The sequence below is a fragment of the Paramisgurnus dabryanus genome, chromosome 24 (assembly GCF_030506205.2).
Source record: "Paramisgurnus dabryanus chromosome 24, PD_genome_1.1, whole genome shotgun sequence".
NCBI classification, from domain to species: Eukaryota; Metazoa; Chordata; class Actinopteri; order Cypriniformes; family Cobitidae; genus Paramisgurnus; species Paramisgurnus dabryanus.
In genome coordinates, this window is record NC_133360.1 from 26,713,851 (window position 1) to 26,729,606 (window position 15,756).

At 42.2% G+C, this 15,756-nt stretch overlaps 1 protein-coding gene across 2 annotated transcripts in view; it reads right to left on the bottom strand.

The window, feature by feature from the left end:
* Positions 1-15,756, bottom strand: part of senp7b (SUMO specific peptidase 7b) — a 35,911-nt gene that overhangs the window by 18,392 nt on the left and 1,763 nt on the right. The window contains exons 4-10 of one of the 2 annotated variants that reach the window (XM_065259694.2): positions 14,712-14,912; positions 14,203-14,291; positions 10,271-10,449; positions 7,816-8,116; positions 5,786-5,883; positions 4,055-4,189; positions 2,292-2,325 (exon numbers count right to left, since the gene is read on the bottom strand). In XM_065259694.2, the coding sequence (XP_065115766.1) occupies positions 2,292-2,325; positions 4,055-4,189; positions 5,786-5,883; positions 7,816-8,116; positions 10,271-10,449; positions 14,203-14,291; positions 14,712-14,912 (1,037 nt within the window). Of the gene's footprint in view, positions 1-2,291; positions 2,326-4,054; positions 4,190-5,785; positions 5,884-7,815; positions 8,117-10,270; positions 10,450-14,187; positions 14,292-14,711; positions 14,913-15,756 lie in introns of both variants that reach the window. The other variant, XM_065259693.2, reaches the window with a different exon arrangement.

Genomic DNA, 15,756 nt, shown 5'->3' on the forward strand with positions numbered 1-15,756 from the left:
AAAGATCTGAACAGAGAGCCGTCTGAAACCAACATAAGCATCTTACACACACGCTCACAGGTGAACTATTGAACATGTTAAGTAATGCGGGGGTGACTGAAGTCAAGCAAATACCGTCACCGCACATCCTCTGTCTCGCATCCATAAATAGAGCTTTAATCTGAGCCGTCTTAATGCTGAAAGAGAGAGGGTCATAGACAGTTGAGGACAGCTGTCACACGATAAAATAGGTGAAAGGGTCAAAGAACTTTAGCCTGTGCACCAATCTAATCTGTGTGTGATTATACTGCTTCACCACAAGGGGCAGCACCACACACACACACACACATCCATCAAACTGCTATTGTGTCTTTTGATAGTTTAAAAATTTAAGATTTACAAAGAGACAACTATTCTTTAGTTATCTTTTTTTCATATTTATATTCACTAATATGCAAAAATGTTACATGGTGGTTGCCAAATCATTTATTAATTAATCAAACATGCATTTTCACTTAATAAAACAAATCACGTAAAATAGCACCAAACCAGACATTTATATGGGTCTAATGCCGCAGACGGTTTCCTCCTTCCGATTGTTTTCCGCCTTCCTTCTTCTGTTTGTTTGCCCCCGCCGGTTTCCGCCCTCCCATTGTTTGCCCCCGCCGGTTTCCGCCTTCCCATTGTTTGCCCCCACCTGTTTCCACCTTCCCATTGTTGGAGGCCGCTGGTTTCTGCCCTCCCATTATTTGTCGCCGCCGGTTTCCACCTTACAATTGTTTGCAGTCACAGGTTTCTGCCTTCCCATTGTTTTTCGCTGCCAACGGTATCCGCCTTTTGTTTGGTTGCCGCCGCCGGTTTCCACCTTCCCATTGTTTCCCGTCGCCAGTTTCCGCCTTCCTATTGTTTGCTTCCGCCAGGTTCCACCTTTCCAATGTTTGCCACCGCCGCCGGTTTCTGCCTTCCCATTGTTTGCAGCCTTCCCATTAATTGCCGCCACCGGTTACCGCCTTAAAATTGTTTGCCTCCACCGGTTTCCTCCTTATTAATGTGTGCCGCTGCCTGTTTCCGCCTTTCCATTGTTTGCCACCGCCAGTTTGCGCATTCTATTTTGGTTGCCGTCGCCGGTTTCCACCTTTCCAATGTTTGCCACCGCCACCGGTTTCTGCCCTCCCATTGTTTGCCACAGCCGGTTTCCGCCTTCCCATTGTTTTCTGCCGCCGGTTTCCACCTACCCATTGTTTGTCGCCGCCAGTTTTCACCTTCCCATTGCTTGCCGCTGCTGCCAGTTTCCGCCTTCCAATTGTTTGGCGCATGCCGACGGTTTACACTTTCCCATTGTTTGCCACTGCCGGCGGTTTCCGCCTTCCCATTGTTTGCCACTGCCGGCGGTTTCCGCCTTCCAATTGTTTGCCGCCACCGGTTTCCGCCTTCCCATTGTTTGCCGCCACCGGTTACCGCCTTCCCATTGTTTGCCGCCACCGGTTTCCGCCTTCCCATTGTTTGCCGCCACCGGTTTCCGCCTTCCCATTGTTTGCCGCCACCGGTTTCCGCCTTCCCATTGTTTGCCGCCACCGGTTTCCGCCTTCCCATTGTTTGCCGCCACCGGTTTCCGCCTTCCCATTGTTTGCCGCTGCTGACGGTTTCCACCTTCCGTTTGGTTACCGCCGCCGGTTTCCACCTTTCCATTGTTTGCCGCCGCTGGTTTCCGCTTTCCCATTGTTTGCCGCATCCAGTGTTCGCCTTCCCATTGTTTCCCGCTGCTGAGGGTTTCTGCCTTCTGATTGGTTGCCGCCAACAGCATACCTCTTCCCATTGGTTGCCGCCGAACCACATCATAGCTCATAAACGCCTCCAGTGTTCGCCTTCCCATTGTTTCCCGCTGCTGAGGGTTTCTGCCTTCTGATTGGTTGCCGCCAACAGCATACCTCTTCCCATTGGTTGCCGCCGAACCACATCATAGCTCATATACATAAAGATGAGCTGATTTAATCTCTCCTTGACGCTCACACTGTCTAAGATGTGCCGCACAGCTGCTCGACAGAGCTTGCCGTTTGGTGTAAACGCACACTTTTACTGCTTGTTTCAAGTTACCCAAGCTGCATTTACACTGAATTACATCTATTACATTTATAAATTTGGTAGATACTTTTAAGCAAAGTGACTTATTCATAGCATACTTAGTATGCAGGTTCCTCTGGGATTTTCATTTTTGCTTTACTAAGAAAGCAACAAGAGGACTGTAGCTGTTTGTGGGTGGACTGTCCCTTTAAATGTTCTTTAAAAAAAAAACTAGTTCTAGTTGTAAATACCTTTCAGTGGTATTGAAATGCCTTCATCTGTGATCTATAAAAGAGAGAGAGACAGAGAAAACATCACAATTAAAAGAAAAGACAAACATGGCTTACAAAGAACTGGCAGTATCTTGAACTTGTAACTAAAAAGTGCACCGCGAGATATTGGACAGACTGAACAAATAAAAATGTGTCGTTATACTGCCACAGCTGGAACAGCAAACAAGTACGCAGTCACATAAAACAGTGTTCAATAAACTCACTTTACTCAGAAGATGTACTTATCCTGATAAAGACAACAAATGCCTGACACACTGACCAAAGATACACAGGTGTCCATTGGAATTCAATGGAAACCATCAACTGTGTGCTGACCATCATTTATTAAAATATCTTTTTTTTGTGTTTAGCAAAAATATATACAGGTTTAAAACAACATGAGGATGAGAAAATTATGACAGAATTTAAATTTTTGGGTGAACTTTCCCTCCCTGTAATATTCTTTCAGAGTATTTAGGATCAACGGTAATAAACTGTGTCGTATAGCACCACCAGGGCCAGTTTAGGTTACAGACGGTTCATGTGCTAATGAACACGTGACCTGTGGGTCTCTGGCGCTTCACAGTGTTTCAGGAATAGTTGGATTTTACTGGCACGTGAACATTCGTTTTGTGCAAATGGTCTCTAATCACATCTGCAGTCTGATGTTGGCTCGCTGTTGTTTTGCGGTTTGTAGTAGGGACAGCCATTTAAAATACTACAATAACAGATGTCCTTTATTAAAAAAACAACAACAACAAAAATTGAAACGCGTGATTGGCCAGCGTACTGAGCGAATGAGCTGGAAGCAAGTGTTGGAAAATAATCCAGGGAGATCGAGGAGAACAAGAAAAGAAAACACAGGAGAACCAAGAGGCCTAATTTAATGCGCACTTCATTTACAAAAGAATTGGGTATAATTGAATTAACATCTGCGGGTTGATGCAAAATACATAACATCCTTTTTTATAGTTGATTATTTGTCCAAAAGAGTAGCTAATTATTTGTCTTTATGTGAATGTTTGTTTTTATGTTTACGTTTTCAGGGTTCCCACACCTTAGTTAACTTCAAATTCAAGGACCTTTCAAGGACCCTGGTCCAAAACCCTCAAATTCAAGGACTAAATGTGGGGACACATTGTGTTACCTTTAAAGATACATTGTTCCAATTCCCTTTCGAGGGAACTCGCGCTGCGTCACTGCGGTGACACTTTGGGGACGCCTCCAGGGGTAAGTGCGTCTGAATGTGTATATCAAATTCAACCAATGGTGAGGCTTAACAACAAAGACAGGGTGATGTGAGAGCCAGGAAGTATATCGCTATCTGAAATATTGCCAAAGACGCGTTACAGGGACGCAGGAAGTATGGCAAGGGAGACGCAGCGTCTCGTTCCCTTCTCAGGGAACAACAGTTGCATACGTAACCTGAGACGTTTTCATGTGTCAAACACAACTATGCAAAAAAGCATTTTGTATGAATCAACATTCGCATACAGAAGATATAAGCATTTAAAATTAACAGTTTAGCACGTGTGCTTAAAAAGTCTAGAATTTTTATGATATTATCCTACACTACACAGGGAAACATATGGATTTTAATTTCAAGAAAACGTCTTGCATAAAATAGATTCAAGCACTTTCAATGACCTGTATCTATGTATTTATATTAAAAAAAACCTTTACAAATAAAACATACACTGTAAAAAAACTTAACTTTCATACATTCAAACACATTTTCTTACCACAATGGTCCCGTTAGACTGCGCCTCTACTGTATCATAATGAAGGGTGGAGAAGGGCAGCTCCATGATGGAGGGCACTTCTACTTTGCTCATTGACTTCTCACGTCCTGTGTTTGCCTTCTTTTGATTCTCAGTCTGAAGCATGAGAAAAAACAGAGATGAAAAACAACCCCATGACCCCAAGACTGATCGACTACACGATAGTTTGTGAAAACCGAAAAAAGATATGGCCAAAAATATCTCTCAACATTTCATACGCGAGGCTTCGAAATGTTTTTAAAAGCCTTGCCAAAACTGCAACGGAAAGTGACGGACACGAGTAAGCCAATTTATTTCAATCAGCCTCGATTCATCTCAATATGCTCTCCAGTCATGTGGTGATTCAACCTAGAGTGACCCGGGCTCGTCCGAGTTTGTGGTTTTCATTTTCCTTGGACAGAATAAAATAAACAAAATTCTTCTTTTTTTAATCGAGTGAGAGAGAGAGACAAAGATGTTATTGATGAGTTTTTCATTTCGGCCACATGTCAAACTTTGTATATGCACGCCAGCTTATGTTGACAAACACTTGAGTCGTATTGTCCTAATCCACCTCAAACGTCCCCACTCTTTGATTGAGAGCCAGAGGTCACTTTCAATGTGAAATCGAGGGCAAATCCAACATGTTGCATTTCAAATGTCACAGCAAATGAACACTTTTATGCCATTTTGCCATAACTGATTTGTCCGCCCATCACAAAACAGAACATGCTAGAATGAAGCTGCTTCCAGCTCGGCCAAGGAATAGCAATTCTGATAAACATGTTTAAAGGCTTTGCATGAATATTTGTAAACAAAGTCAGATTAAAAAAACTTCAAAAGACTAGTAAACATTATGATGGTTAATATAAGTCTGAGTATGTTTGTCTGGTTGCCTTCTGTGGCCGGCTGCATACATGGTTTAGACTAGTATTACAATTATTTTCCTTCAAAACAGATCATAACTGTTTTAACTCTATACCCGCCAAACGCTTCCCTGCCAATGACGAGTTTTTCCTGCAATCGCTGGCGGGGAAAGAGTTAAGGTAGTTTTTATCACGCTGATATATGTTATAATCATTTATCGTTATGATTGGCGTTGTTGAATTGGGCGCGTGAGTGTTTGGGTGGAAGTGATATTGATATTGCGGCTCCGCCTCATTTTACGTAACATGGCAGCGCTCATGGTCAGACATTTTTGGCTTCAATTCATTTCCATGGCGTCATCCATCTTTTTTTTACAGTCTATGGTTCAAACCTTACTAACTACCGTGGGTTCACACCAGCCGCGTTTGAGGGATCAAAATCACGTCTAGTTTGTCGCTTGAACATTTTGAATGCATTTGCGCATCTAGAGCGAAGTAGACGTGCGGAAAAAGCAAGCATTTGACGTGCGTCATAGGCGAATTACGCTTCTTGTGGGAAGGGCAAGCGCTCGGGCGTCCGACGCAAATTCGCGTGAAATGCACAAAAAGCACCATTCGTGTGTACCGCGCCAGATGCTCAACTAGACGCGCGAATGAGGCGGAAACGCGTCTATTGCGCCGCGCTAAACGGCTCATTCACACCGCAAGACCTCGAGACCCCACATCTTCACATTGACTTAACATTAAAATCACTCGCACTTGATGCCTCTACCGCAGCTGGTGTGAATGCAGCATTAAACACACAAATTAGGCAAATTCTTGAATACACAAAGGCTTGGTCCGTTACCTGGGCATCCCTGAGAGCATCCGATACCTGCTGCTCTCGCAAGCCTCGCGGCGTTTCATTGACATCATCTGATTCGTCGTCATCACTGGACAACACAACTGGGAATAGAAGGATATACCGAAGTTAGACGTTTAACAATTTTTATCCCTGCAATTTAATTTTTAAGCTAACAGGCTTGACCACCAGTCTTTAACAGTAAGGGGTTGTTATGATCATTATGACCATTATATTACATTTATGCAAAATTAGTTCGGTTTACCCAAAAGTAATTTACAGTAAAATGAAAATACAGATTTTTATCAGTATGTGTGTTCCCTGGGATTCGAACCGACAACCTTTGAGTTGCGAATGTATTGCTCTACCAATAAGCTACAGTAACACAAGCCGCATTAGCGCATGCCCTAATACGAGGAAAATCGCACATGTGTTGAAACATTGAATTATAGAGGGCAAAAAACCAACTTGCGTCTCAGATAAACATCTGATGGGAAATTTTCCACTGAGAAAAACATTGTTAAAAGACGCACGAGTTGTGACACGTATCCTCTAGTAAACAGTTTATATGTGCTTATTCTATTATATTACACGTTTTTATGACCTCATGTTGATTAAAAGACATTGGATATTTGTATTCCGAAACATTCATGTTTTTCTTGTCAAGGCTATTTAAACTGAAGACTAAAAGGTTTAAAATCTCATTGAATTTAATTGCCCATGTGAGCTGTGAACGTGTACTGGGTCCTGGCTAGAGAGGATACAGCTGCTGCCAAATCTTGCAAGATGTTCGGTTTACGGTAGGATTATGGTAAAAAACAGCGGTTCTGGCTAGATAAGATACAACTACGGCCTAAATCCTGTGAAATGTTGGGTTTATGGTTAGGTTTGGGGGTAGGATTAGGATAAAACAGCGCTCATTCAGCAAGAATTCACAAAATGACCCTTCTAGCCACAACCCATGTTATGAAGACCTTCTCTGTTTTTTATGGGTGCTTCTCAATGTGCTTTCTAACTCAAGTGTTTATTTTACTTTATTTTTATTGCTAAATATTTATGTCACACAAAATCGTACCCGACAGCTAAAATCATCTTTATAAACTTACACTTGCAATAAGATTAAACAAATAAATAAATGGTAAAATAAAGACAAAGTTTCAATTACTAACTTTTAATGTGCTTGCTCAATAAAGTATTTTTTGTTTATTTTGACCCCCCCCCAAAAAAAGTTAAAGATTGCAGCTTTAATCGCCTAAGCCATTTTGGTACTTGAATATTCATTTTGGACTCCGTCTTTATCTCTGTACTGAAAGTCTTGGCTGGGTACCATAATGGGCTTTGAGTGGGACACAGGGACACGTGTAATCCTCTCTTAATATTCAACTCTTGTTTTCCATCCCTCCACTTCCTCCTGTCCTTTTCCTTTCCAACCAATCAATCAATCCATCCAAAGCCACTAACACATTTAATATCTTTTGCTTAGCAAGTAAAAATACAGAAACCAAAAAATACATAAGATAAGGCCATCCTGAAGAAATTACAGCAACTATAAGCATAGAGTTAAATGTTTAAGGACTGTGAAACTGCGTCCGAAACATGATGAGATGAAAGGTATTTGTATCTTTGTCTCTCTTCAGCAGACAGAGGTTTAAGGGGCTTTACCCGGACCTCGAGGTCAGGATTGCTTTAATCTAGATTGTAAGGGTGAATGATGCTATTCTGCAGGCTTCACACTTCAAGACATTAATCTTTATGAGGTCACCCTTCTCTAACAACAGCTCAGAATAGACCACGCCTATCTGAACAATGTGTAGACTCAAAACAGGCTATTTTCTAACTTTTTAAGACGTAATATTAGTCTCAGGCGTATCCAAAATGTGGCATTTACTACACAGAGCCTTAATTCACTGCAAAATCCCATTCATTATCGCAGGCGATTCTTCCGTGATTATCGTACAGCCCTATATAAAAGTTAAAATAACTAGATCGAGAAGTTTTGAAAAACAATATACTGTACGAAACACAGGAGGACATACTTGGCTCGGTGGAGCTGGGCTTAGTTCTCTTGTAGGTCTTGCCAAAAACCCGGGACTTCCTGGTCAATCTGTTCTTATAAAATGATGTAAAAGGGTCGTCGCTTTTGGCGCCTGGAGGTGAAACCAGCGGGTCTTTTCTGACAGGCAAAGGAGGAAGGGCAGCTCTCTCTTTAGAGGTCCTTAAACCAGAATCCTCTTCCTGAGCGTGACGGCCTGCACTAGACTTGGCTTCGTGATTGGAAGGTTTGAATGTGGACACTTCATTCGACACATTTCCATTCTTACAGTGTTTTGTTGTGCTCTGGAGTAAAAAGAAAAAACACACAGTTATTTTACAGAGGTTTTAACATAAAGTGGAATCTTATTCACAGAAGCCATTGGCACATGGCACTACGTTTAGTGGCTCATCAAGTGGCACTTCTGGTGTCAAGTGGCTCACGCCACTGCGTTTAGTGGCTCATCGAATATTATAAAATATTAAAATATTCTGTGATATTCGTCGAGTTTCTTATAAATGGCACTTTTTCTTACATCACTGGTTACATAAAAATCATGCCACACATACTAAATTTTGAATGACTACATTCAAATATATTATATACTATATAGCTCAGCCAAATGCTGTGCTTTATTAAAATAAAACACACAAAATATGATGCCATCATACTTTAAATATTTAAATTATTAATAAATAGATTATTAATTATGATCATACAATCTCTTGTTGAATGAGCGTCAAGATTTTGCGTCCTGTTTAGCTCTTGATTTGTTTCACGCATTGTCAGTTACCTAAAACACCAGACAGTCAAAAAGGACACACAAAAATAATTTTGTGCCACAATGAAATGAACATATAGCAGCAGTATGCATAAGTCACTCTCGGTACTGTACTGAACCGTGATTGTCAGTGCCACATGCCTCAATCCAACAGAGAAGTTTTACTAACCCGTCTCACTAAACGGAGTGGCATGAGCCACCGGAAGTGCCACTCAACAAGCCACTAAATACAGTGGCATGGGCCACCAGACAACGGAAGTGCCACTCAACGAGCCACTAAACACAGTGGCATGATACACCGGAAGTGCCACTCGACGAGCCACTAAACACAGTGGCATGAGCAACCAGAAGTGCCACTTAAAGAGCCACTAAATACAGTGGCATGGGCCACCAGACATCGAAAGTGTCACTCATTGAGTCACTAAACACAGTGGCATGGGCCACCGGAGGTGCAACTCGATGAGCCACCAAACACAGTGGCATAAGCCACTGGAGGTGCCACTCGACGAGCCACTAAACACAGTGGCACGAGCCACCAGAGGTCCCACTTGACAAGCCATTTAACACAGTGTCATGAGCCATCGAACACCGGAAATGCCACTTGATGAGCCACTTAACACAGGGCATGAGCCACTGGACAACGGAAGTGCCACTCGACGAGCCACTGGCACTAAACAAATTGGAATGAGCCACCAAACACCAGAAGTGCCACTCGACGAACCACTAAATACAATGGCATGAGCCACCAGAAGTGCCACTTGACAAACTACTTAACACAGTGACATGAGCCACCGGACACCGGAAAAGCCACTCGACGAGCCACTAAACACAGGGCATGAGCCACTGGACAACGGAAGTGCCACTCGATGAGCCACTGGCACTAAACAAATTGGAATGAGCCACCGAACACCGGAAGTGCCACTCGACGAACCACTAAATACAATGGCATGAGCCATCAGAAGTGCCACTTGACAAACTACTTAACACAATGGCATGAGCCACCGGACAACGGAAGTGCCACTCGATGAGCCACTGGCACTAAACAAATTGGCATGAGCCACCGGACACCGGAAGTGCCACTCGACAAACTACTAAACACAGTGGCATAAGCCACCGGACGTGCTACTCAACAAACTACTAAACACAGTGGCACGAGCCACTGGACACCGGAAGTGCCCCTTGACGAGCCACTGAACACAGTGGCACGAGCCACCGGACACCGGAACTGCCACTCGACGAGCCACTACACACAGTCACTGAAAGCCAAAAACTAAATAAAGTGGTACATGCCAATGGCTTCTGTATGTTAAGTTAAGATGCCATGCCACTTTATATTAAAACTGCTACTGTGAAATGAATGTGACCCCATCTATGAAAACCCAGCTAAAGTAATTTCTGTGACTTACTGTTTTATACATAACATCATCCTACATAATGTAAAGAACATTGTGTGAAAATATAAACATGATATCTTCAATATTGACTTAGTAAGGTGAAGACAAAGATTGAATTCAATGTAAAATCAAACTTGATGCTCCTAATAATTAAAATATGAGACTTAACCTGGATTTCGCAGACAGGGTCACAAAAAAACTGTGTCTATTGGTAAGACTGCAGAAACTCTTATATTTATTTAATAGTGCAACTGCTGGAGTGTTTAACCTGAAGATCACCTCACCTCCGCAGAAGAAACAGAAGCTGTAGATTTTAATCTGCGGTCAGTCTTTGATATCTGCAACATGTCTTCGGTATTGGAAGGCTGCTGTGTCTCCGTCACTCGAGATGGCCCTTGTGTTTCTTCAATATCCTCTTCCTTACGGAAAAACCCACTCGTCTCCGTTTTCCCTGAATCTGCGTCTGTCATAGATGAATGACGTAGTTCATTGTTAAAAAAAAAAACAGAAACGTACCACTTTTACAAGCAGCACATAAACTTCTATCAACTGTTTTCCTCTTTATGCAGTCCCCGGTACATACTGAATAAAATGGCCTTGCTGACCGAGTATTGTTTCTCCACCTTGACTGAGGTCACACCAGCCATGAAACGGGGTTAATAGCTTTAATCCCCGGAGGCAGAAGTGGACACATTGCGATAGAGAAAGCCAGTTTTTAAGAAAAAGAGCAGGAGGACCACTTTAACAGATCCATAAAGCTAAGCATTTGTTTATTTATCAGCGATCCTAAGCCAGGAAAACCCTGATGCCGTCCAATATTATGTAGAGTGGGAGTGAATAAGGGTCATGGGAGACAGCTGCGAGATGTTAAAACGTACCGCCTGAAGCGTTATGGAGAGAAAGACTAAAGGAATAGACACGCTGATCATTAAGGTGCCTAATTTGATACGATATGGCCTAAAAATTGGTCTTTTTCCCTTATTAGTTTCTTGATAAGTCTACATTACTTATCCCAGCCAAAGTTTACAGTTTACTTTAACTGCTTACTTAGTGTAATGATCCAACTTATTAGGAAGAAACCCAAGACTCTTTCTGGTTCCTGCAGGAACATTCATGCCATATAGTGTTTGTGTCATTGGCAAAACTATGATAACGCGATAACCCAATTTTTCTATTTTTCTGTGTTTGTTGTGCCAAAGGCACCACCATGATGCTATGATTTCTGTGTGGTCCCGTGGCTATACTGCTAAGTTGCTAAGGTGTTTGGGGGCTAATTTCTGGATGGTTAGGGTGTTGCTATATATTGTTAAGCTGTTGAGAGGGCCTGGTAGTGTGTTGCGATGCAGTTGTTAGGGTGTTCCGGATGGTTAGGGGGTTGCTAACTTGCTTTATATTGTTAAGCTGTTGAGAGGGCTTGGTAGTGTGTTGCCATGCAATTGTTAGGGTGTTCTGGATGGTTAGGGGGTTGCTAACTTGCTATATATTGTTAAGCTGTTGAGAGGGCTTGGTAGTGTGTTGCCATGCAGTTGTTAGGGTGTTCTGGATGGTTAGGGTGTTGCTATATTAAGGTGTTGAGAGGGCCTGGTAGTGTGTTGCCATGCAGTTGTTAGGGTGTTCCGGATGGTTAGGGTGTTGCTATATTAAGCTGTTGAGAGGGCCTGGTAGTGTGTTGCCATGCAGTTGTTAGGGTGTTCCGGATGGTTAGGGTGTTGCTATATTAAGCTGTTGAGAGGGCCTGGTAGTGTGTTGCCATGCAGTTGTTAGGGTGTTCCGGATGGTTAAGGGGTTGCTTACTTGCTATATATTGTTAAGCTGTTGAGAGGGCCTGGTAGTGTGTTGCCATGCAGTTGTTAGGGTGTTCCGGGTGGTTAGGGTGTTGCTATATTAAGCTGTTGAGAGGGCCTGGTAGTGTGTTGCCATGCAGTTGTTAAGGTGTTACGGATGGTTAGGGGGTTGCTAACTTGCTATATATTGTTAAGCTGTTGAGAGGGCTTGATAGTGTGTTGCCATGCAGTTGTTAGGGTGTTCCGGATGGTTAGGGTGTTGCTATATTAAGCTGTTGAGAGGGCCTGGTAGTATGTTGCCATGCAGTTGTTAGGGTGTTACGGATGGTTAGGGGGTTGCTAACTTGCTATATATTGATAAGCTGTTGAGAGGGCTTGGTAGTGTGTTGCTATGTAGTTCCTAGGGTGTTCTGGATGGTCCCTGAGGCATTGCTACACAGTTTCTAAGGCATTATGTGGATTTCTTATGTGTGTTTTGGGTGTTTATGGCGTTGCTTTAAAGTTGCTACAAGCGTTTTGAGGGCTTGTTTGGACGTTGCTATGCCACTGCTGGGGTGTCAAGGATGGTTAGGGTGTTGCAATTTGTTGTTAAGCTGTTGGAAGGCTTGGTAGTATGTTGCTATGCAGTTGCTAGGGTGTTCTAATGAATTGTTAGCATGTTACAATGTGGTTTCTAGTGTGTTCTAAGTGTTCATGGCGTTGCTTCACATTTGCTACATCGTTTTGAGGGCTTGTTTGGACGTTGCTATGCCACTGCTGAGGTGTCAAGGTTGGTTGGGGTGTTGTTAGGCTTGGTAGTATGTTGCTATGCAGTTGCTAGGGTGTTATGAGGAATTGTTAGCATGTTACTATGTGGATTCTAGTGTGTTTTGGGTGTTCATAGCATTGTTTTACAGTTACCACAGTGTTTTGAGGGCTTGTTTGGACGTTGCTATGCCACTGCTGTGGTGCCAATGATGGTTAGGGTGTTGCTATATATTCTTAAGCTGCTGTAGGCTTGGTAGTGTGTTCCTATGCAGTTGCTAGGGTGTTCTGGATGGTCCCAGAGGCATTGCTACACAGTTGCTAAGGCATTACGTGGATTTCCTAACATGTTGCTATGTGTTTTCTAGGGTTTTCTGGGTGGTTAGGGCATTGCCATGCTATTGCTAACACGTTTTAAGGACTTGTTGGATTGTTTCTATGTGTTTTTACTGTGTTTTGCGGGTTAATGACATTGCTTTAAAGTTGCTATGAATTGCTACATAGTTGCTAAGGTGTTAAGAGGAATTGTTAGCATGTTTCTATTTTTTTTGGGGGGTGTTTTGAATGTTCATGGCATTGTATTACAGTTGCTAAGGCATTTGAGGGCTTGCTAGTATGTTGCTATGCCATTGCTGGGGTGTCAAGGATGGTAAGGGTATTGCTATGCAGTTGCTTAGGTGTTCCCGATGGTCCCTGAGGCATTGCTACACAGTTGCTAAGGTGTTATGAGCACTTTTCAGCATGTTACTCTGTGGTTTCTGGGTGTTCATGACATTGCTCTGCAGTTGCTAAGGCATTTTGAGGGCTTGTAAGTGTGTTGCTATGCCATTGCAGGGGTGTTTCGGATGGTTAGGGTGTTGCTATATATTGTTAAGCTTTTGTAGGCTTGGTAGGGTGTTGCTATGCAGTTGCTTAGGTGTTCTGGATGGTCCCTGAGGCACTGCTACACAGTTGCTAAGGTGTTATGAGGACTTTTTAGCATGTTGCTATGTAGTTTCTAGGGTGTTCCAAGTATTTATGACACTGCTTTACAGTTGCTAAGGTGTTTTAAGGGTGTATTGTTAGTAAGTTCTGGATGGTCACTGGGGCTTTGCTTTATTTGGGGGGCTTCTTGGTGTGTTTCTATGGTTCTGGGTGGTCCCTAAGTTGTTGCTACACAGTTGCGAAGGTGTTATGAGGACTTGTTAGCATGTTGCTATCTGTTTTCTACAGTGTTCTGGTTGGTTACAGCATTGCTATACAGTGCTTATAGGGTTTGCTAGCATGTTGATATGATATTTTGGGTAGTTGGGGCATTGCTATTGTGGTTTAAGCGCTTGTGAGGATGATGCTGTGTAGTTGCTAGGGTGTTCTAGATCAGTGGTTCTCAACTCCGTTCCTGGAGGCCCATTGCTCTGCACATTTTGTATGTCTCTAATATCTGACAGACTCAGTTCAGTTCATAGGGATCTCTACTAATGAGCTGATGATTTGAATCAGGTGTGTTAAATAAAGGAGACATACAAAATGTGCAGAGCAGTGGGCCTCCAGGAATAACGTTGAGAATTTATAGTGTGTTATATGTATTTATCTCAAATCTTTTCTAATGTGGTTTTTAGAATTGCTTGTAAATAAACCAAGTAAGCATTGCTTATATAATGTCCCAGACACAAAGCATCTGATGCAGTTCAGACCTGGCACGGACATACCCCTACGAATCTTGAACGAGGGGGTTTCAGAGGCCCGCATATGGTTCTCATCATGGCACAGAGTGTCTGACGCTCTCTTGGGTCTCCATCTGAAACACATACAGTATGTGTTATAAAACCCGCTAGATACTAAAACATGGCACATTCAAAAGTCTGCGGTCCACAATTGATGTTGTTACAAACCCATATAACTTTCTTTCTTCAATATAACACAACAAGAGAAGGATGTTGTTGCTCTTTCTCATTCAGTGACAGTTTATAGGGATTAAGGCTGAGGGTCATGCTAACATTCATTTTATAGTAAACTATTCCTGTTTTCTGTGAAAATATAGCCTTGATATCTTCAATATTGACTGAGTAAAGTCATGTCAAAGACTGAATTCAAACTGTGATGCTTTAAATATTATAATTAAATTATAGCAAAGGTGGACACAACAAAGAGCAAGAATTTAACAAATATTAATAAAAATATTAAAAGATAATTTCCTTCTCAACCCTCAGGCCCTCACCTGTTATTTCCTGTGAAGTTTTTGCCTGTGGTGGGGGTTTGACATTGGACCCTTGAGCTGGCTGTTTCGGACACCTTGCCTGGCGTCCCGTTAAATCTACCAGGATTGACTTTTATCGGCTGCCTGTTTAGTGCAAAGCGGATTTTTTCACGTGCAGGTCCTCTGTGAATGTTATCTGAGCAAGTGCGTGCTTCCGGAGACCTGTAAGAAAGGAATGATGTATATTCAAATACAAAGTGCCACTACGCAAATAAAGCAATGATAAACATTTATGTGGCTTACATGTAAAATGCTTTAAAAATCATGTTGACGACCACAAAGAGTCTCTAAGTTCACAAAATGTGTGTGTTTATGAATTAACTCTTTTGAGTTAACACATCGATTAAGAAAAAATGCTTCCCTGCCAATGACGAGTTTTTCTGGCAATCCGAAATACCGCTATTATCCACCAGGTGGCCCTTAACCAACTTATAAAACCCAGAAGTATCCCCTTAGGGCATACAGTTAAAACTCTGTGTATGTTTTGATCATCGCTCTGAAACTGATCTCAATCAAAAGACCTTCACAAAAATGTCAATTATCTCAGCTTTTTGATTAAAATTTTGTATTTTTGAAGAAACCTACCAATATTGGAAATTGAGGGTCTGTTCTTTCATTTGATATATTGTATGCTTATATTTTTTTTTAAATAGTTAAGATGTGATAAAAGGTCTAGTGAAAAAAATAGGATTTTTTTTAATCTGATAAAATTTTTCATATTTAATCTACACTCAAACCGTCCAGGGTTAGATGCTGGGATAAGCTCCAACCCACTCGACCCTGCTCAGGACGAGTGGGTTTGGAGATTGGATGGATGACCCTTAAGACCCTTAAGTGTGAGCTGAAGTAAATAAGCCTGATTTCCTCAAGGCATTTACACCACCACAGTCCAATAAAATGTGTTTCAGAGACAGTGGGCTCTGGAGTGAGTCACATAAACAGGGACATTCAATTTATTATGCAAGCAAAATTGTAAGCACATGTGCATTATACAGTCCAGTCATAT